The 20,257-nt window shown below is 38.3% G+C and overlaps 4 protein-coding genes across 5 annotated transcripts; 1 reads left to right on the top strand and 3 right to left on the bottom strand.

The window, feature by feature from the left end:
• Positions 1-28: 28 nt before the first annotated feature.
• On the bottom strand, positions 29-2,690 carry U3-55K (U3 small nuclear riboprotein factor 55K). Its single transcript, XM_065475851.1, has 8 exons — positions 2,474-2,690; positions 1,526-1,751; positions 1,225-1,467; positions 1,046-1,170; positions 797-987; positions 545-742; positions 353-492; positions 29-294 (listed from the first exon to the last, which is right to left on the bottom strand). The coding sequence occupies exons 1-8, from the start codon at positions 2,540-2,542 to the stop codon at positions 53-55; spliced, it is 1,434 nt and encodes a 477-aa protein (XP_065331923.1). The 5' UTR covers positions 2,543-2,690; the 3' UTR covers positions 29-52.
• Positions 2,691-2,997: 307 nt separating this feature from the next.
• Positions 2,998-8,704, top strand: Tom70 (translocase of outer membrane 70). The gene is made up of 10 exons (XM_065475850.1): positions 2,998-3,314; positions 3,449-3,619; positions 3,780-3,987; positions 4,044-4,188; positions 6,837-7,041; positions 7,096-7,230; positions 7,289-7,513; positions 7,571-7,667; positions 7,720-7,843; positions 7,899-8,704. The coding sequence occupies exons 1-10, from the start codon at positions 3,045-3,047 to the stop codon at positions 8,062-8,064; spliced, it is 1,746 nt and encodes a 581-aa protein (XP_065331922.1). The 5' UTR covers positions 2,998-3,044; the 3' UTR covers positions 8,065-8,704.
• Positions 8,705-8,710: 6 nt separating this feature from the next.
• On the bottom strand, positions 8,711-9,481 carry ATPsynG (ATP synthase, subunit G). Its single transcript, XM_065475854.1, has 3 exons — positions 9,347-9,481; positions 9,038-9,198; positions 8,711-8,914 (listed from the first exon to the last, which is right to left on the bottom strand). Exons 1-3 carry the CDS (start codon positions 9,384-9,386, stop codon positions 8,816-8,818), a joined length of 300 nt encoding a protein of 99 aa, XP_065331926.1. The 5' UTR covers positions 9,387-9,481; the 3' UTR covers positions 8,711-8,815.
• Positions 9,482-9,977: 496 nt separating this feature from the next.
• Positions 9,978-11,520, bottom strand: LOC135934253 (uncharacterized). 2 transcript variants are annotated; one of them, XR_010574095.1, is made up of 5 exons: positions 11,298-11,515; positions 11,034-11,206; positions 10,697-10,847; positions 10,422-10,638; positions 9,982-10,325 (listed from the first exon to the last, which is right to left on the bottom strand). XR_010574095.1 is itself a non-coding variant. In XM_065475853.1 (4 exons), exons 1-4 carry the CDS (start codon positions 11,391-11,393, stop codon positions 10,528-10,530), a joined length of 531 nt encoding a protein of 176 aa, XP_065331925.1. In that variant the 5' UTR covers positions 11,394-11,520; the 3' UTR covers positions 9,978-10,527. The 2 variants fall into 2 exon arrangements, 1 of the variants encoding a protein (XP_065331925.1); XM_065475853.1 differs by having other exon boundaries at positions 9,978-10,638; positions 11,298-11,520.
• Positions 11,521-20,257: the final 8,737 nt, after the last annotated feature.

Raw genomic sequence — 20,257 nt, 5'->3', positions numbered from 1 at the left:
TTGAATGTGTTTTGATCACAAAAATGCATTTATTTTCACTTTATGTCAATAATTAATCTTTAATAACTGTCGAGTTCTTTACAAGGGGAATTACAAAAATGCAGTTTCTCGCCTCCTTCATGCGCCACCATCTGCCTAACCTGTGTTCTTGACCCAAGCCCACAATAACGTGTGAACCGTCAGGCGTGAAAGCAATGGCGTTAATAAACCCTACGACTGGAATTGACATCAGTGGAGTGAGGTTCTTGAAGCCTTCGCCGCACTTCCAAAGCTTTAAGTTACCATCCATGGAACCTGCGAGAATTTAGATTAATAAAAACTTGAGGCAAATGAATGAATGATGACAGCACACCTGAAGCAACGAGGTCTGTGTTGAGGCAAGCGGCGATGCTGCTCACCCAGTGGGGCTGGTCGTTTTCGCTGTTGAACCCATGGGCATTTTCAATCACAGCAATAGGCTTCTTTTTCATGGAGCCCCATAGGCACAGAGTCCTGCTCAATCATTTGTTAGAATCACCTCGCAAGGTTTATTTTCGAATCTCACCCGTCATCACCGCAAGAAAGGAAGTACTCTTCGTTGATCAGTTTAACGCCATCTATGCTTCCCTTGTGGCCATTGTAGATCAGTTGGGACTCCTCAACAATCTTCCAGATGCGAAGAGAATTGTCTCTGCCACCAGACGTGATAGCCCTTTCCCGAGACAGAGCGTCGATTGAAGTTACAGTTGCTTGGTGGCCGAATCTGAAAGATTAGATTTTAATTTTTCCGTCCATTATGGATGACACGAAAATGTACAGGCTCTCAATGTAGGTCATCTCATCAAGACTCCAAATTTTGACGGACCGATCCTTTGAGCTGCTATAGAGCTGGTGAGTGCCCTTCCGAAACACTACGCCTGTGACCGCACTCTGATGTTTGAAGGTTTTCAGAAGGTCAAAAATTTCCGCATCCCAGATGAGGATTTGCCCTCTATCATCACCACTAGCCTAAAAGAACAATAATCAGAACATTTTTCATTCCTATGTGAACTTAGTAAAATCGTACCAAAAATTTATTGTCAGAGGACACAGCAATGCAGTTAACAGTGGTAGTGTGACCTTTGTGCCTGTTCTCTGTTCCTTTTCGACCACCAGGTATGCTCTTCACCTTGGTGAAATCCGTTAGGCTCCCTAAATTTAAACAATATTTTAGGAAAATTTCTTTGACTGATACTTTATAATTACATTTGACAATGCTGCAATCTTTGGAAGCAGAGTAAAGGAATTTTCCATCTTGAGACAGCGACAACGCTGTAATGGCAGAGTTGTGTTCCTTGCACCTGAGTTTCTTAATGCCCTCTTCATTGTATCCGACATATTGGTCTGCAATGTTCTTTCGTAATTTTCCTGCCTGCTCCAATAAATCATCTTTTATTCTTTTTCCAATGGCCTCTCTATCGATGTCTTTAGAGCCAGCCTTTTCTTGCTCTGAAAGATTAAAAATTAATTACTACTCATCAGGGATGAAAACTATTTGAGTGCAGACCTTTCCGATTAAGTTCTTCTATTATCTCATTGGCAAGTCTTAACCTCTTTTCTTGTGCAGTTTCACGATCTTCTTCATCTGGTTCTGCCTCCTTAGCAGCTCCATTTTGGACAGGAAGATCTTCATCAGTTTCACTGGAAATCTCTTCATCGTCATCATCTTTTGACTTTTTGGTCGCAATCTGGTCTTCTAGATCAGCTTCTTTCTTGGATTTTTTCACGAGTCGCTGCAAAATTAATAAAACGATAATATAGGGAAAATCAAGCAGTATTAATTTCTAAAGCAAAATTTTCCAAAAAAAAATGAAGTATTATAGATAGATTACCTTACATAGCAAATTATGTACATAACATGAGTACAATAAAATCTTAAAGAGGAATGATACTGCAAAAGCCTGGAAAATGCTTGTTTGCCAATGCATAAACTTGTCCCTTAGGATTCAGTTAAAGCCTAAATTGACCTAATTGTAAGAAGCACTGTATTTTTTTTTAGTGAAATGGCTGTCTCCTTGAAATCCGATTTAATTTCAAAACCAAGAGTTTCCCCAATAAGTGGCATTATGTACACCGTTGGACAGATCTCGACGAGAGGAATCGGAATACATTATGCCAAGAAAATAAAGCACTGTACATTTTGGAGAAAATTGGCAAAATTTGAATTTTTACTGTAGGAAGGTTCTTGTTTTATTATTGCAAATAGTAGAATAAATCGTTTATCGATCAATTGTTTATGGCATCCAACAATTCAAATAATTTTCAAATGTTGCCCTGTATCATTCCACTTTAACTTTTAGATAACCAGTATTCTCGTGTCAATTTTTACTTCAGATGGGCTGTGCTTCTGCCATAAATTTTAGTTTGTGGAACAATCACAGTAACATAATTCAAAATCGTTAAAATAATTTTACTAAGGAGAGTGGAGAAAAATAGCCCATGCAGCAAAACTTACTTTCCGTTTGAGCGGCTTGCTTGATTTCTTTGGGTCAACACTGTGTTTACCTCTGATGAAAAACGACATCTTTCAAAAGACAAGGCTTCGACTGAGTTCAATCTCTCTTACTTCAAATGCAGAACTGTATTCCAAATAAAATAATTGAGAGTGCAAACGTTGTCAACCTCATGAGCACTAACCTCACGTGTATGGAGCCGTAGCTTTTAGCGTGAAGCAGGCGTGAAGCCAGTGCTACCAATCCCTACAGCGTGTTTGCGAATGAAAATCATCGGTTGTGTTGTCGTTAAATGATCGATGATAGTCCTGTGGAAACTCTAATTCTCACATCAACAGAGAATCGTAATTGGAGAAATAAAATAAGTCAAATTCCAAGTAATAATTACTTAGTCAAACCCTCAAAATGCATAATGCAAAGTTAGAAAAAATGTTTGTGAAAACCGTGAAAATTATGTGTATCAAATTTATTTCACAATACCCCCCACTATTGCAACTTCTAGGTGGGAGGTGCCGCTTGTGCCCAGCTGAATTGAATAATTTGCTACACAAGACTGGATACATACTTGGAAGCATGGCACCCACCGGCACTTACAATTTTGCAGGAACAACTTGGTCTAAATGGCAAATTGCATTGGTGGTGGGTGCCCCAGTAGCAGTTGGTCTTGGCTACTGGTATTTGAAGAGACGATCGGTGACAGCAATAAGCAAGAAAAGAAGTGACGAGAAGGGCGCCGCAGATCTCGTCAAGCAGGAGTCCATTGATGCCACAAAATTAACGCCACCGTCGCAAACGAATGAGACCAAACCGGACAAACAGGAATCGTCATCAAAGACGCACTTGGTTAGTGCAGCGCTTTTTCTTTTATATTGTTACTCCATGGACAGTTTCGGCTCGCTTTGAATTAACTCGAATTAACTATACTTTTTTCTCTATTACATACAAGATTTTTAATGTCACGATTCATTCGTTTGCAGAAAGAGTGTCAGAAGTACAAAGACAAAGGCAATGCACTGTTCAAGGAACAGAAATACACCGAGGCCATCGATGAGTACTCCAAAGCAATTGAGTTGTTCCCCAAGGTCAATGGGCAGCTGCAGGAGCTGGCCAAATTTTATCAAAACAGAGCTGCTGCTTATGAGCAACTGGTAAATTTATTTTTGGATGCTTTTAACTTGATTGCAACCTATCGGCTCCATTGAATTTGTGCTATCGCATAGTAATTGTTTATGCATTCAAATTCAGTAATTATGTTGCTTTGACGTTAAAGAGTGTGTTAAATTACGCTTATTTCTGTCTATATTATAGAGAGACTACCAGAGAGCCAAGGAGGAATGTGACAAAGCAATTGAATATGATCCTGTCTATGTGAAAGCTCTTATCAGAAGATCAAAAGTGAATGAAAACCTCGGCAACCTTGTAGAGAGTTTGGAGGATGTGACCTCAGCCTGCATCCTGGAAGGATTTTCATCGGAAAGCACACTTTTGTCAGCAGACAGGATTCTTAAATCTCTAGGTTTTTACTGCACGAAACCTTCTAAAATACGCAGATAAATGTGAATTTAACCTCAGGACGCAAGCACGCAAAAGAAGAGATATCGAAAAGGACGACCATCTTGCCATCAAAGCACTTCGTCAAAACCTATTTTTCAACCTTCCAAGAAGACCCAGTTCAGAGTTACAAAGAGACCAACGTGAATGGAGAAGGAGATCAATCGTGAGTAGAATTTTAACTATGTATATTTCGTAATTTTGAACACCTGCAGATAGTGAGGTAGGGTTTAACGTGCTTGCAAATTTTGTGTTTTCCGCTCCTGCTGAGTTCGCCTCCTAGCCTTCGCTCTTGCTATGCGGATCTTTTTAATTTTCTTCATTTCCTCAAGTCGGTTCATTTGCTGTTTCTGAAGGAATCCTTTCAAAATAAGACTTTGTTCCTCCTTTCTGCGCTGCTTGTCCTGCAGCAACGTCGCTCTTTCTTGGTCAATCCTCTTCTTGTTGGCGAGAACGCTTTGCAATCTCTTATCCGCTGTTCTTTGATCCAATTGAAGATCTTGTTTAACGTAGAGCTGCGTTGGGAAAGCAGCAGTGAATCTCGGAGGACTTGTAGAAGTTTTGCTTGACTGAGCGTATACATTATAAAGGTCTGCGTGGAAAATCACTCGCTTCACAAGGTTTTGCCCGTCAGGTGCTCCACACAACTCAAGTCGTGGCTCTTTGGTGTTCAAGCTTTTCTTAATAATTGGTTTGAGACATATTCCTGTTTCTTTCTCTTTGGAGTCTTCTGAATGTCGCTTGACTGTTGAAATTTTAGAGTCAGACATCTTGCACGCTTTCTTCTCAGCATTGATATCCTGATGATAAAACTGCACTGCAAACCCCTTATTATCAGAATCTCGTGGAGTGCTTTCCCTATCTCCCATGTAAGCGTTGTCATCCAAAATTTTGCCCATTGGCGTATCTGAAAGTTTCGTTACCATCTGCAGCAGACTCGACCTTGCAACAGGCCTAATTTTTTTTGACCTTCTCCTCTTCTCTCTCTTAGTAATTGTGTCTGACTGAGTTGAATCTGTGTGGCTGGCATTTGCCACTGGTAAATTTGGAATGATTGAAGAACTGTCCACTCTCCTCTCTTGTTCATTTGTCGAGCTCAAATATGATGGTTCGTCAATGCATCCAATGTAGTCGGAAACCATTTGGTTAAGCTCTCTGATGAACTTTGATGGCTTGATCTTCTTGTCGGACATACATTGAATCTTTTTTTCACAGAAGCTAAAGAAATTGTGCAACTCGTTGGTACTCAGAATTTTGTAAATGCAATCTGTGTAATCCTCGTTGCGGGATGAAATGCAGCCAAAGCAGGTCGATTTTGGCTCTTCTATAGCAATCTTAAGACAGCATTTCATAATTTCCCCTTTGGCAATCTCCAAACTCCTTGTTTTTGTGGGGGCTTTGACTTGCTGCAGTTGCGCTATTACATTCTTCCTGCTTTTCTTCAGCAAAACGCGTAGACATTGCATTCGCTCCTCATACTCTTCAGTCTTCAAATTGATAAACGGCATGTTTTTAAATGTCAACAATAGAAATAACACAACAGTCAATAGTGCCGGCATTACAAGAAAATTTGTGTTCATGTTGTTCAGCAGTGAAATATGCATTATTCTTGCTAAAATTTAGCCCTCACAATTTTAAAATTTGCCCAACCAAAAAAAAAATATCTGCATCAGAGGCACATCGCTTCCACTTAAACATAATAGAGATAAATAACAACTTACAAACTTTTGTTAATATTTAAATTTCACGAGGAATTATGTATGTTGAAATAATCAAAGTTAGTTCAGAACGAAAAAACGCTTTTATTAACGAAAATTGGGTAGGAAGAGTTTTTGTGGTCCTGTTGGTCCCGTTTTTACTCTGGATCGCCTTCAACAGCCACTTCAGTCTTCAACTCTTCTCCGCCAATGCGCTTTTTAATGATGTCAAAGAGTTCTTCAATGAAGATTTTAGTCTGGGTCTTGGGGTCAGCCTTGATTTGTTGGGCAACTTCCTGTACATCACTCACCAAGCTCTTGATTTGTCCATCTTCTTGCATCTCTTGTATCAACTCAATGAATTCTGATCCGTCTGAGCCTCCGCAGCAGGATTTCTTTTTCTTGCTCTTCTTGCTGATGTTGCTAATGATGTCCTCAACAACATTTTCGAGTAGGGTGAAAGCAGAATCGCAGGAATCAATCTGCTTCATGCTGACAATCATATTCTTCTTGCCTTTTTTGAAAATGAACGTCAGGCATTTCTTCTGTTGACTGTTGAAACTCATTTTGCTCTTCTGCTTTGGTGAAACCTCGTTTTAGCTGTTATTCTTTGAGAACTTTTGTTCTTAGTCAGTTCACTTTATGATTTCAAACCAACAAATTAATAGAACAGTACTCTTTGTTGGTTTTACAAATTGTAGGTTAACAATTAAAATTAATGGCTATCCTAAGAATAATGTGTTTTAAGTATTTTAATTTATTGTTAGAGTAAGGAAGGTCTTTTACCATTCTTACGGAAGTTCTCATTTTGTTGGGGAACCTTGACAGGTATAACTGGGTAAAATAAATTTGCATGGTCATTAGTTAAAAATCATCAATCAGCCCATCAACAATTATCAGTTGTATTTTTCAGGTATTTTCCTGCTGGCTTAACACATTTTTTATTTATGCAAGGATAGTAGGTCCCAATCTGAATTTTTACCTTTTACAATTAAAAGGATAGTGGAGTCACTCGAGATCTTGTTTTCACATCTCACTTTTGTTGGCGTTTGGCGTTTCACTAATAACAAAAAATATAATCATTCAGACGCATCATAAAATTTGATTATGATTTTAGGTTCATTTCTTGGGCCAAAGGAAAGCTTGTGGAGCAAAAGTACATTGAAATCTTCGACAGATCTACTGAAGAAATTGCTAAAGAAGGAGATGAAGCATCAATTGCCCTACTCATGAGAGGCACAATTCATCTCTTGAAGGGAGACCATAACTTGGCATTGGAGGACTTGAGGAGGGTCATAGACAATATTAGGGCGAGCGATAAGGTGGTCTAACATTTCAATAACTTGTCACATTTTTACAAATTAACTTGTTAACAGATCCGCATAAATGCTCTTATCAAGAGAGCATCACTCTATATGCAGTTGGAAGACCCATCTAAAAGTATGCTTGATTTTGAAATGGCAGCTGAGTTGGGACCCATGAATGCTGATGTTTTCCACCATAGAGGACAGGTATAAGATTTGCTAAGATGAATATGAGAGCAGTAATACTGACAAAACATTTCTCTAGGTGAGGCTCTTGATGGAAGACCTTGATGGAGCAATGCAGGACTTTGCCAAGGCGGTTCACATGAATAAGAACTTCCCTATCGCTGTTGTTCAGAAATGCTACACTGACTTCCGATACGCTCTGTCAAAGCAGGATGTAACTAAGTTGGAGGAGTCGATCGAAGGCTTCCAAAGAGCTGTTAAGGAGTTCAGCAACTGCGTAGAAGTCTACAATCTTTATGCCCAGGTTATAATCTCCTACATCATTTATTTGGTTTCTTGTAACGATTTAATTGCACTTCAGGTCCTAACTGAACAAGAAAAATTCAAAGATGCAGAAGAACTCTACAACAAAGCACTGCTTGTTGACCCTGACAATGCCACAATTTACGTGCATAAAGGTATGGTTACCTAACTGCGTCCTTCTAAAATAATTTACACTTGCATTGACAGCAATCTTGATTCTTCACTCATCGCAGAACATGGAAAAGGCTGTTGACCTAATCAATGAAGCAATCAAGCTGGACGACAAGTGCTCGTTTGCGTATGAGACATTGGGCACCATCGAGGTTCAAAGGTGAGATTTTGCGCAATTTATGCTGAGAATGTTTGTCATTTTAAAACACTTCCAGAGCTAATTTGGATCACGCAATCGAGCTATTCAGGAAAACTGTTCCCTTAGCCAAGACTGAGATGGAACTGTCCCATCTTTTTGCCCTACTGGACGCAGCAATTGCCCAGAGAGTGGTTGCCCGTCGGTACAAAATCCAAATTCCTTCAGGGCCAAACTTCGCGTGAGGTTGTTGGTAGAATTAAGCGTTAGAGGGAATGATTATATAATATGGAAAGAATATATCCATTCAAATGCACCTTTCATTATCAGATAGCTCTCATGATGTAAATACATTTCCGCACGGTTCATCAGATGCTTATTTCATAGGCGTAGCGTTGCTGAATTCAAGGTTTTTGTTGACCCAATTCAATGCTTTTGGCATCCAGCAGTCAATATACTATTAAAATTGTTATACCGTTGGCCATAAAAGACGGAAGAAAATGTGGAGGGACAAATGCTATCTTTGCAGTGCCTTTATGTTGCAGATGTTTAGTCGTTATGATTTTGCTTAATACCAAGTTCCAGAGCCAGCTCTCAAATTCAGTGCATCATATTTTATGCTTGAGCTGTTGTTTCAATATATGAGCTACGGATTGCAGTGCATTACCACAGGCCACAGATCAATATATTCAGCAAGTCTGTTTAAACGTCCTTAGTTTACTGAACAGATGTTGTCATTCCTCTAGACCATATTATGAAGTAATTCAACTTGTTTCAAAGTTCAATTCAAAATCAAAATTGTTTTGATTTTTCATATTTTCTTTGTAGGAGATGTGAACGTTATTACAATAAACCTGACATTTCGAGTCAAATAGAATAACAGTATCAATGTTTGTTTTTAAATTATAACGATAATCATTTTATTTTAAGAATGTAGTCTACACGAAGTTGTTTTCAACAAGACTTTGTCTACAACACTTTACAATGGCGAGATGTTTAAACCTTGTAGCCAACGATGCTCCTCTTGCCAATGCACTCACCGATGAAGAACCAGCATACAACTTCAGTGAAGACCAGAGTGTTAAGAGTCGCTTCCTAAAGATCAAATTATTTAATGAAATAAAGGAATTTCGAACAAATATTATTGATAGATTTAAGCCACTGTCCAATGGGTGTTAATTTGCCGACTCGAACATATGATTAGTGAAATCGGTTTACCTTGACAGTCAGCTGCTTCCAGCGGCCAGTCCTGAATCCAGACAGCAATCGCTGGATTCCCTGGCTAACCTGGCCGAGCTCTCCGGGGGTTGGAGGGGCCAACTCTACCTTCGCGTAGCGCAAGAAGGTCTGAAATTTCGGCTGTGCTCCATCAAGGGCGGCTGAAAATCAAATTTTCAACGTGATGTACTCCGTTATAACCCTCCAAATAATTGTTCGCATGAGCTCAGACTTTTTGATTAATTACCAGAGAATGGATTAATACTGTCAAAAAGGGAGAAATTATTCTACTTAGTGTTAAATATTTACATTTAAGAAGAGCTGGAGCCTTAGATGCCATGGCGGCCATTCAAGATCAATCGGACAGAGGGGCGTAACTGAGGAGAATCAACGTGATTCAAGTTTATGTACTAATTAGAAAAACCATCTCGGAAATATAAAATAAATAAAAAAAAGTTGTAAAAAACCATACAAGATTTTTAAATAGTATTAAAATTGAAAGGTAATGAAATTTTGAAATTCTAATATCAGCAAAAAAATTTTGGTTTTACCTTTGACTTATTTAAATTTCCGCGCGAAGTCATAATTTATCCTCAGTATTGTAGTAATTTATGATTATTATTACGTTAAACTACGACTGTTATGATATAATTGCTTTTTGGCCAGATTATCTCATCTCACTTTTATCTTTCACATCTATTCATACTCACAATGTGTGTAATTAGGATTAAAAATTATGATGATTTTAATTTCGATAGTTTTAAATTATTCATCAAATTCATTTCATGAAAAAAAGGAAGATATAATTTTTGATTGGGCAGTTCTCAAAATTCAATATTAAAAGACCTAACTTTTATGGTGTTCAGCTCTTAGTTGTCTTGTCATCTTCTCACCATTTCAATAATGAAGAAAATAACATAATAATTACCATGACACGATTTAATAGCATGAGAAGATGTCTCAGGATTGTCAGTTTATCATCTCTTCCAGGCTTCAGCATTGACACGTAGAGGTGATTAAAACAAACTATTGCAGTTTTGAGTTTTGATCACAAATGATTAATGTAGAAGTCTTTTCGTAACACAAAGAATTTTCCAGTTTTATCTTCAGTTTTTATTACAAGTTTAATTTACTTGAATTGCGTTGGTTGCTAAATTGGTTGTCGAATTGGGCTATAAAAATTCAAATCTGCCCTGCGGTAGCAACTATCAGTCCTTGAGTCGAGTTAAAGTAAAAAAAATGTATAACTTTTAGTTTTGTATCATTTCTCTTGAAGCGAAATTACAACCTTTTTTTGCTCTTTTTATCCCTGTCCGAGGACCGGGAATGGCGCGCACTGCACTATCACAAATGCTGAAACCCGGGTCCCAATAACACCGCAAACCTTCTCTAACTTGACTTTAGAGACATACAACATATTAGCATTAGCCTGCCTTAATTAATTAATAATTATCCAGGTTTTGAAGTGTTTTGAGCACGATTTGAAATAGCTAAGGCCAAGCAATCCTCGCTCTTTTAGGTGGTATTTTTGGGCTTTCAATGCCAGCTGAGACTTCTTTCCTCTTAAGTTTTGTATCATCTTCTGAAGTTTCCATAGCAGACTAAAACAAAAATTATTTATTAGTTCATTTCTCAGGTAACCCAAAATATTTGACATACTATTTCTGAAGTGATCTCCGAAGACCCCATTGTTACAACTTCATTTCGGGCCACTTTAGATTTGCTAGTCTCTGGATTTTCTCTAAGCCTAATTGTTTTCTTGCCATAGTTGATACAGTTACTTAGTCTAGCACTGGACGCATTCGTATCCCTGCAAACAAAGAAGAGAATGTTTCAATGTAACTATCTGGAAGACAAATTAATTTGTATAACATTTATAATTATATTTTTGAAAAAATCCAAAGCGACAAAATAAGCTTATTAGTAAAAATCATTAATACATCATGCAGGACAATGTATCAGTAACGAGTTGGTAGTTAAATAATTAAATATATACCTTTTTAATTCATTTGACAAAGAATTTGTAGTAACTCTGACATCGAGGCTGGCTTGTTGATGGCTCTTCTTTCGAAAGCAGTTTCTTTGACTCTGAGGAACTGCGACTCGGTGAAAGACAGCCACCAATTCTTCTTTGCTCATAGTGTTCATATTTCTCAAATGAATACAGCGCTAAAAAATTAAATTTAGAGATATAATAATGACTTTAGAAGTAACAATATTAAAAATGAGTTTGGACACTCAAACTGCTCGACTGACTTACATCAACAAGGACAGATTTTATGCCTTCAATGGACATCATTTCTGGATGAAGGAACTGCAAGGAAAATTCTTGGTTGTTAAGCCCTTGAGCTGTCATTGCCGTTGTTTGTTATTAAGGCTACTCCAGGTTGCTCCAGGTCCAGGCTCCACGCGTGCTCTTGTTTGTTGATTTCCCTGGTTCTGGCTCGCAGTGTTCATGTTCGCATGCTGCCGCGCTACACCAGCACCAGCACCGTATTTTGCCCATCCCACACAGAGCCGAAACGCGCCAAACTGATGACAAATTCAAACGTTTAGCGAAACGAAAGTAAATAAATAATATCATAATAATTATTATATTATTGAGTTTTATGCATCGTTTTTGCAATTCGTCGTGGTAACGGCAAAATTGCGCATCACTCAACAAACACTCAAGTTTTTTAATTGATAAATTGATTGATGCACTTTTCTTGCAAGAAGGAAATTCGCATGTGGTTGTAGAGCTACATAATATGCGCAATTTTTCCGCTACATACTACGGCGAATTTAATAAAAATAAATGCGAATAAAGTTAAAGCACTGTTTTTTTTTAAATTACATTTTATTATAATCCAATTCTTTTTTGATTGTTATTTACAAAATAATCTTTATCTTTGGTGCCTGGCTGACAGAGCGAGCGAGAATGGAGAAAGTTGGCAACTGTCACATCACCAAAGCTATGCGCGTTGCATAAGCTTCAAGCATGTTTTTGTATAATTCTTCATTTTGACCGGCAGAGATCGTGCTTTTGAGGCAGACTTATGGTCAACAAGAAGTCTGTCATATTAATTTGTTAAACGAAATTTACATCTTTAATAATAAAATTTCATTCTGAAACTATGCGCATCAGATGGAAGATAAATTTCATAAATTCAAGCATGTACATAATATACCGTGTAACAAACTGTTAATAAATGGTATGATTCTATTCGCTAAAGAAACGAGCAAACTAGACATGTTTTGGCTAAATAAATATTTAGCTTTAGAGCAATTTAACGTTATTTTCTAAAATACTTTCAAAATATAACTATTTTGATGTAAATGGTTTAAAATATCAAACTCAAATATTGACATGTTGGGTATATCAAGTCTGAATAAGGCAGAGTGGCAATACTGGCATTTTTTATACCAAAAAATTCTTAAAAAATATTTCAATTCTATTCATTTCTCTATAAGGAGGTGAGGCAATCGATTTAAAAAAAACACCAGGAATACAGTCGTAATTAGTTTTCTGACTCGTTCAATTGATAAGACAAAAATTTATTGAAACCAGAGGAGACCTCAACGATCGTCTAAATTAGCTGCAACAAAGCTATCGTCTATGGAAGAAGAAGTGTTGCTGCGAATATTGTCAAAATATCATTTAAATATAAAAATTAATTTTTAATTATAAGATAATTTGAAACAAATATCAATACTATTACGTAGAATCCTTTATTATCCTATGCTTTACAAAAATAAAATAATAAGTGGTTTGTAAGGTCTTAATAACGCAAGAAAGGAAAATATACAGAATACTTGTCGAACATGAAACCTGCAAAAGCCATTTGATTCATGAAGTGTTTCTCGTTGTAATTATTGTATAATTTTATACTGTTTTTTCAGTAAATATTTGTTCTTCAGAGTTTCTCTATTTTAATCAAATGGCCTTGAAAAGTGTGAAACGATAAAAAAGCTGTCTATTCAAATTTCTTTTACACGTCCGTGTCCGTCTTCACGTAAAATTTGTTCGTGTCAGATGGGAAGAGCAAAATAAATAACAACAGCCCACCATCAGTCGAAATACAGACCTTTTATTATTTTCCCATCTTTTTGTTTACACGGTGCATGTAAATGAGAAATTATATTCGGCGTCCCGAATAGCATTAAAAATCATGACTAGCCGTGGCACCAGGCAAGCAGGGAATCGAGAAATTCAAAAGCACGACGCGTCAGAGGCGAGGAATGAAAAAATCTGCTCCATCATGGGCGCTTATTTACATTTTGTTACACATAGAAATTGAATTAATCTCATGTCGTCGTGTGTGCTGGCAGATTAAAAAAGTGATTATCTGGCAGGCGTGCATGGCCGGCTTAATATATTCATAAAAATATGATCATGATAGCGAGAGCGACTCGCGCACTCACTCACTCGCTCTCGCACATGGTACAAAATTACATACTATTTATCACGGGCGGATGGAAAAGGAAAAGACCGAAGAGAGTGAGAGAGAGAGAAGATTTTCAGCGTTTTTCGAGCCGAGAGTCGCGGTCTCTCCGCCCCTCAGCTCCTCTCTCGTCCATCTGAGGCTTTATGTTTCTCTTTGATACTAAAAAGCCATCAACTCGCTGGAGGCCGTGAGTTGGTTATTTTTTGTGGTACATCATCTAACGTCGGACTGTGTATAATTGGCTGGTAGAGAGCCTAATATTACGGCAGTAAATCAAACTCCTTGGGGGGCCCATCCGAAAGCCGCAGAGCCGCGGCGGCGATTCCTCCTCTCTTCTGGCCATTCCCGCTGTGCCGTGTTGCTAGCCACATGCACGCGGCTATATTTTCTTAATTCGATTCAGCCATCCTTCCACCTATAATATGGCCGGGCAATAACGCTGCTGCTCCATCTTTGAAAATTATTATATATAGGTGGGCTCACTTGATTATTATTCCGTGCGCCAGGGAATTAACTATCCTGTCGCTGCGCTAGCTCTTAATCGTCTTTTTGGCCCCAGCCAACGCACCTTTTCGCCGTGCCCTTGGCTTTGAAAAGTTAATAAATAATTTTGGGTGTCTCTTACACGATCGTCTGCACGCCGCCATCTGTGCGGCTAATTAACTTGCAAACGCAAACGGTTTCGCCAGGGCTGCTACCTCCGTATAATGAGCGATGAATTTTTTCTCTATTTTTGTTTAGCTGCCTCCATTAAACCTCAATCATGAAAGAATAAAGGGAAATCTACCTTATATTGCGTCGAGCATTAAGAAAATTAGTTTAATTTGCAGTTTTCGTTTCAACTGTATTTGATGGGGAATTAATTCGACAAGAAACGCCGATTGGTGCTGTTTGTGAGATCCAATTATTTAATGCTCATAGTTTTGTGAAGCCCAGTATAATAATTATCGTTTGCACATGAAAACCAAATTAATAAATATGTCAAATTCTTGCTTATAACAAAATAAAAAAATCATCGATGATCAAACTAAAATAAGATAAAAAAGGCACCAAACAACTACTGTTTCCACCCTTTTCATTGTTTCAGCGTTTCGACAAAAAAGCCGGTGAATTAAAACGAGCTGGTCCTTTTCTGGACCAGGGCCTCCTCCAAAGGACCTTAGCAGTTTTTATCAGTTTTCGCTGCAGACCATATTATGACCAAGACTATGCAACCTGTGCAACTTGCATGCAGTGAGGTTGCCTAGATTCGTTCCGGTGAAGCTGGACATGCGTTTCTTGCCACATGTGAAGGTTAATAAAAGTCAAAACTATATTTTTCTCTGTGTTGCTTCTCCGTTTCATATATCTATTTAACTCATTAAAATATATTTTTCCTTCCACGGAGGGGCGAGAATCAAATTTCAGATGATAATATACCTCTGGACGAATCCATTACGTTCGTCTGCTCGAAACAAGTCTGCAGCGAAATGTAAATGTGTGTTGGATCTTAACAAGGGAGGAGATACACACAACACAGCACTCACCGCTGGGCGAACCGATTGTATATAATGTATTTATAGTCGGCGTGTCCGCGTATATAAAAGATGTGCTGAAATCATGTTCAGGCTCAGCACATTCTTTATGCTTGCATGCGCTATCTCGGAACATAATTAAATAAATAAAAGGCTGCTCGAATCAAAAGCGCCCTTCTACTGTACCTGGAAGAAAAGTCACTCGCTCGCGCGGTCGCCATCTTCAATATCTTTTGACGATAATATTTCCGAGAAGCGTGTGCTGGGAAAGAGTCATGTCTCGTTGTTTGCCTTTGCTATGCACAGACTTTGCGATACTTATCTCGCAGTCATCGTGCATCCAATCAAAGCGCTTGCGAAACTGATTAAACCCGGCGCGGACGCAAAAAAAGAATAGAATACAAAAGCGGGCAGCGGTAACTCGAGTAATTCATCATGGCCCGGCACACCATGCGCCACCAGTGAGCAAAAGCAATTAAATTCCGTCCATTCAAGGTGTCTGCGGCTATTGTTCGCTTTTAATTAAAACGTTCCAGGCGAAATTGCAGATGTACTATTAAAATTGCTGGCTCTTTCTGGGCGGTGTGCGTGGAAGCACTCGCATTTCGCTTGGCGCAAATTACGGTGTTGCAAACGCATCTTTATCGGCGGTAATATGGAGTCGTGACAGCACAGCGGACGCTTATTTTGAATAAACGCGCAGCATGGAATGGTGCCTTTTGTCAGGCACCGAGCTGAGAGAAAAAGAAAACCACACCCTCGATATATTATGCCGGTAATACATTTATAATAAAATCATGACATCAAGTTTAAGCTTGTTTTGTTGTACTCATATTTCTCTGACAGCTTCACACAGGCCCAAGACCCACCTTTTTACATAAAATCCTCTCCAGCGCCATGCGTGCATGTGTGTTTAGAAATGATAAATATTGTTTTTACCGGCCGTGTGTGCGGCGGGAGGCTTCTCGTGGTAATAATGATAATATGCCCTTTTCTCCGTGTCTGCATTCTGCATAGCAGGGAAAAGCGCCATTAATTCCGGCTCCTCAGCGGCCGTTGCATTCAGGGGAGCACGGGAAGAAAAAGGAAAAAAATGCACTGCTCTGCTCACATCAAGTGGTCGGTTGACAAAAGTACTCGGTGTATGAAAGAGAGAGAGCAGCTTTTTATGCATTATAGGCGATAATGGAAGGCATGAGTGCTGAACCCACTCGCGCCGTTCAAAAGCTGCATGAGTACCGCGCGGCGTGTCGAAGGAGTAATGTCATGTTGTTTGGCTGGTAATCAACTTTAATCACTTAATGCAGACTCTCGTTAGAGCATGAATTACAGTGTTTTGGTCAGGGAACTCGTCATCGAGCGAGCGGCAGGAAATTGTACGCACGATTTTCCGTCATGCACTCTGACTACGCGGAATGCGAATGGAAATGAAATTTTATGTCTTACTCTCGGCCTCGAGGCTCCGTTATTTTGTTTTCGAAAATTTAAGTTCTGAAATAACAGGGTATTAAATCAAGAGCAATTTTCTTGCGAACATTTATTCGCAAAATTTGTCATTAACTGCGGTTTTATTTTGCGTTTGTTAATTATGTTATGTAGGGTTGGGAATTAAAAAATGATCGATTTCTTTTTCTGATCCACTTAAAGAGCACGAAACAAACAATTTGTTGACTTTTGAGCCACATTTAATCGAACGAAATGGTCAGAACTGCCGGTGCGTTTTTTTATTTTTCGATTAAATATTTAATTTTTCATGTGGATTTGAAGACATTTTTAAGTTTGTTCCTTGAGGCATTTCAGTTCTATAGAAAAAGATGAAATTTTATTTAAGAATAATCCCAAGAAGATTGAACTTCGCCTCGAGGATGAAATTGAGGCAGTATTTAGACCAGAAATTGAAACTGCCAGCCTCTTGACACTTCTTTGTCCCTGTTCCTCAAAACCTATAAGACAGCTCTAATAGTGTTGATTTCCCAAGTCTCAGCAGTATCTGGCTCGCTGGTTAAAAAGCTGGATCTGATTTTCTTGCTAATCTTGCCCTCCCTCTATAGACTTCACATAGCTTTTTCACCTTTTCGCTGATATCCTTATTGGTATTGTTTTGCTTTTCAGCAGTTTGTTGTGTCTGGAGCTGGACGTAATAACTCTTCTACGGATCACTTGTTTCTCCTTGGTCTCAAATCCATGGACGATATAGCAAAGCATTGATTCAATTTTTCTTGCAGTCCCTGTCGCACAACAACACCAAACTTGTCACCAGCTGAGTCATCTAGGTATACCTTTAACGAACGGTTTAAAATTCAAAGAATAAGCGTCGTCAAGTTTTTCTTTCATTGCCAGGCACAGTTCAGGACACATTCCAGTAACAGTCAAGTACGCGAGGCGACATCCTGTTTAAAATTGTGTTGCGTTTAATAAATCATTAAGTAATTTTTGTTTGTTCGCAAACTGTTAATAGACACTTTTAGTTTTCGATGGAAAATTCTCTTCGATTAGACACTGCGTCGTCTTTATTTCCTAAGCTTAAAGGTAATTTTCCTGAATTTCAAATTTTTTCAATATGAAAATCTAGCTCCCCCTCTTAAAGTGATTAAACCTATACCGGCTGAACGGGCCTCCGTTATAATTAGGTTTACAGATTATTAACTTTCCCGGCGTGTTTCCTTAAAACACCGCACCGTGCGTGCGTGAACGGACCTTGAAAGACTCATTCGCTTGTCACCTGTTGGCCAGATTAATTTATTTCCTTCACTAACGACTTCCAAATTAGTTTCAAATTTCTTTCTACGGCAAATCACCGAGAGTGCGAGAGTCAAGGTCTGAGAGAGCATCGCACGCTCAATCGGTTGGAAATAGTATTTTGTGGACACAAAGCCATTAATAACCCGATGGAAGCATGATTAAATCATAATGTTAACGGAAACTTTAATGCGTGAACATGCGTCTTAATGGAGGAATGCGTCTGACGATGGCCTCTCGCCCGTTCAATCCTGCGTCCACGCACAATTCGGTTCCTCGGCGGCCGGAGAATGGATGGATCTCCGATATTTATTTTGCTTTATTGGTCCCGATAAATTACAGCCGTGAAGCTGTGCTTCTTGATTATATGCTTCGTTTTTTCGACTCGACGTTTTTGATAAACCTATATAGAGTGACGATAAATAATTTTTCCTGACGTGTGATGGTCCACGAACGATCTGAAAATTGATTTACAGTTCACTGGTCATTGATCTACTTTAAATTACAACCGTCCCTGCGCATGAGTGTAAGTGGAAATGAAAATCTAAAGAGAAAACAGAAAACTTGACTCCTCTTCCCCAACAACTCGAACTACAACCAGCCGCACTGATATGAAATTCTGATATCGGTCGCGAACAAGTCCGATATAAGCCACCAAAAGTGATAAATTATCGCCTTAACATAGCAGGTCTGAGGAAGAGAGAAAGAGAGAATGCCACCACAAGCCGTCTACTGGGCGGGCAGCAGTGTTATATGGCATTTTACAAGAGCCGTCGCCCTGATTTGTGGAGCCCTCGTGGGGTTGGGATGCGCTAAACAACGTTCAGGGGCTTGTAATCGAGCTGAAAACACAGCGATCTCTCTCTCGTAAATAAATCCCGAATGGCACGTAGCTGCTTGCATCAAAATTGATGACTCCCAATATACACGCCAGATAAATTCTCAAGCTGCGCGCGGCCCAGTGCAGGCAGCAAGTATTTTGATCAGTGATCTGAGAATAAGCGACATAATTCAGCAGCGAATTTATTGGCGAAACGGGATTTCAAATGGTTGTGAGAGCGGGCACAACGGTAAACTGTTTTGACAGCGCGGAGGCAAAACGCATTGATTTGAATGGCTCCAATTGAAAATAAAAGGCACAGTTCATGAACTGCACCTATTATATACCATGCCTCGAATTTTATTCTCTTCTGTGGATTTCATTTTCATCCTATATTTTGACAGTTTAGTTTTAGCCTTAAAATTGTTTGATTTAGCCATATTGGGCTTTTGATGCAATTTTTTGACCCTCTTAATGATTTGCAAAAATTGGACTTGAAGTAAGTTTTTATGTGGAGTGAGCATCAACTAAATTCTGCAGTTCATTAGAGGAATTTTGGTAACTAGCACCCGAGATTTGGCAGTGACAATATTTCCAAAAATTGTAAAACTTAGGGTTAATATTTAATTTTCAAAGCGGAATCTCTCAAAAGTGAAAGCGGATGCCCCACTGAAATTTCCATAAAAGTCCACAACATAATGTAAGTAACTATAGTTTCCAGTTAAGAATTACAATGAAATTGACTTCATACTCGTTGATTCCAGAGTTTTTACTTTGGCAAATTCAGTTCACCCTATTTAAAAATAACCCTGCAATGTCCCTGATAAAAAGATGAAGTCTATTCATTTTTCTATCAAGAATGCAGCAACCTTGAGTGAAATTTGTTTTTCGCGAAGCTCAAACAGATTTTTTAATTTCTTTTGAAGAACTTAAACTTTTGATTGAATTAAAAGCTGCAAAATACACCAAAAAGATTAAGAAAATTACCTTTGATCTTGATAGATGACCTTAAATTTAGATGTTCATTCGATCGGGCTTCACAAGAGTAACTCAACGCCACGAGATGATTTACGATATCAAAATTTAAAAAATATCTCATAGAGTACCTGTAAAAAATTGCAACAAAATTGTATTACAATTAAAATGGTCTACATCCGCTTTTCCTTAAAATATCCTCCTTTAAATAATATATTGCTAAAATTATAGGTATAAATTGATATTTGTGAAATTTTAGTAAGTATGTCATATCGTTGCAAGATTTTTAATTTTTGTTATTATTTATTGGTATTGCTTGTTTTATCTACGAAATAGGGCTCTAATTTGAAGCTGAAACATGTCGGATTGATAGATTAAAAGAGGAAGTTTTAAAAGCAACGAGGATAAAGTCCGCTTTAATATTATAAATATATCAAATCTTGAGTGTGTCGATATTTTATTTTCATTTTCACTGAGCAAAATGCTAACCACATCATGATTAACTATCGCAGATTTTCGTAGATTATTTAGCCTGATAACTGGTGTTAATCTCGTTGGTATTGCTCGAAATAAGTCAATATATCCCGAGACTCATGCCTTTTGCTCAAATAAATACCCACAAACATACTGTCCAAAAAATAAGACCACACAACTGCAAATTCTATAGCCTTTCTCACAAAGAGACACGTGTTCATAAGACACGTCTTGCAATAGCTTTCACAAATTTTTGAAATCGCTCTACTCT

The sequence above is a fragment of the Cloeon dipterum genome, chromosome 1 (assembly GCF_949628265.1).
Source record: "Cloeon dipterum chromosome 1, ieCloDipt1.1, whole genome shotgun sequence".
Classification (NCBI taxonomy): Eukaryota; Metazoa; Arthropoda; class Insecta; order Ephemeroptera; family Baetidae; genus Cloeon; species Cloeon dipterum.
This window is presented reverse-complemented; position numbering and strand designations above follow the sequence as displayed.

What these genes read in the sequence shown, in the direction of transcription:
- U3-55K (XM_065475851.1), bottom strand. Translation starts at nt 2,542, where the DNA reads ATGTCGTTTTTCATCAGAGGTAAACACAGTGTTGACCCAAAGAAATCA. An exon ending in ATGACCTACATTGAGAGCCT is followed by an intron (nt 743 to 796) that starts GTACATTTTCGT and finishes CTAATCTTTCAG; the next exon opens with ATTCGGCCACCAAGCAACTG. An exon ending in CTTTCTTGCGGTGATGACGG is followed by an intron (nt 493 to 544) that starts GTGAGATTCGAA and finishes ATGATTGAGCAG; the next exon opens with GACTCTGTGCCTATGGGGCT.
- Tom70 (XM_065475850.1), top strand. Translation starts at nt 3,045, where the DNA reads ATGGCACCCACCGGCACTTACAATTTTGCAGGAACAACTTGGTCTAAA. An exon ending in TTTTCCACCATAGAGGACAG is followed by an intron (nt 7,231 to 7,288) that starts GTATAAGATTTG and finishes ACATTTCTCTAG; the next exon opens with GTGAGGCTCTTGATGGAAGA. An exon ending in GGCACCATCGAGGTTCAAAG is followed by an intron (nt 7,844 to 7,898) that starts GTGAGATTTTGC and finishes AAACACTTCCAG; the next exon opens with AGCTAATTTGGATCACGCAA.
- ATPsynG (XM_065475854.1), bottom strand. Translation starts at nt 9,386, where the DNA reads ATGGCCGCCATGGCATCTAAGGCTCCAGCTCTTCTTAAAT. An exon ending in GGCTCCAGCTCTTCTTAAAT is followed by an intron (nt 9,199 to 9,346) that starts GTAAATATTTAA and finishes TTTGATTTTCAG; the next exon opens with CCGCCCTTGATGGAGCACAG. An exon ending in GGAAGCAGCTGACTGTCAAG is followed by an intron (nt 8,915 to 9,037) that starts GTAAACCGATTT and finishes TTTGATCTTTAG; the next exon opens with GAAGCGACTCTTAACACTCT.
- LOC135934253 (XM_065475853.1), bottom strand. Translation starts at nt 11,393, where the DNA reads ATGACAGCTCAAGGGCTTAACAACCAAGAATTTTCCTTGCAGTTCCTT. An exon ending in TTGTCAAATGAATTAAAAAG is followed by an intron (nt 10,848 to 11,033) that starts GTATATATTTAA and finishes CTTTGTTTGCAG; the next exon opens with GGATACGAATGCGTCCAGTG. An exon ending in CGGAGATCACTTCAGAAATA is followed by an intron (nt 10,639 to 10,696) that starts GTATGTCAAATA and finishes TTTTTGTTTTAG; the next exon opens with TCTGCTATGGAAACTTCAGA.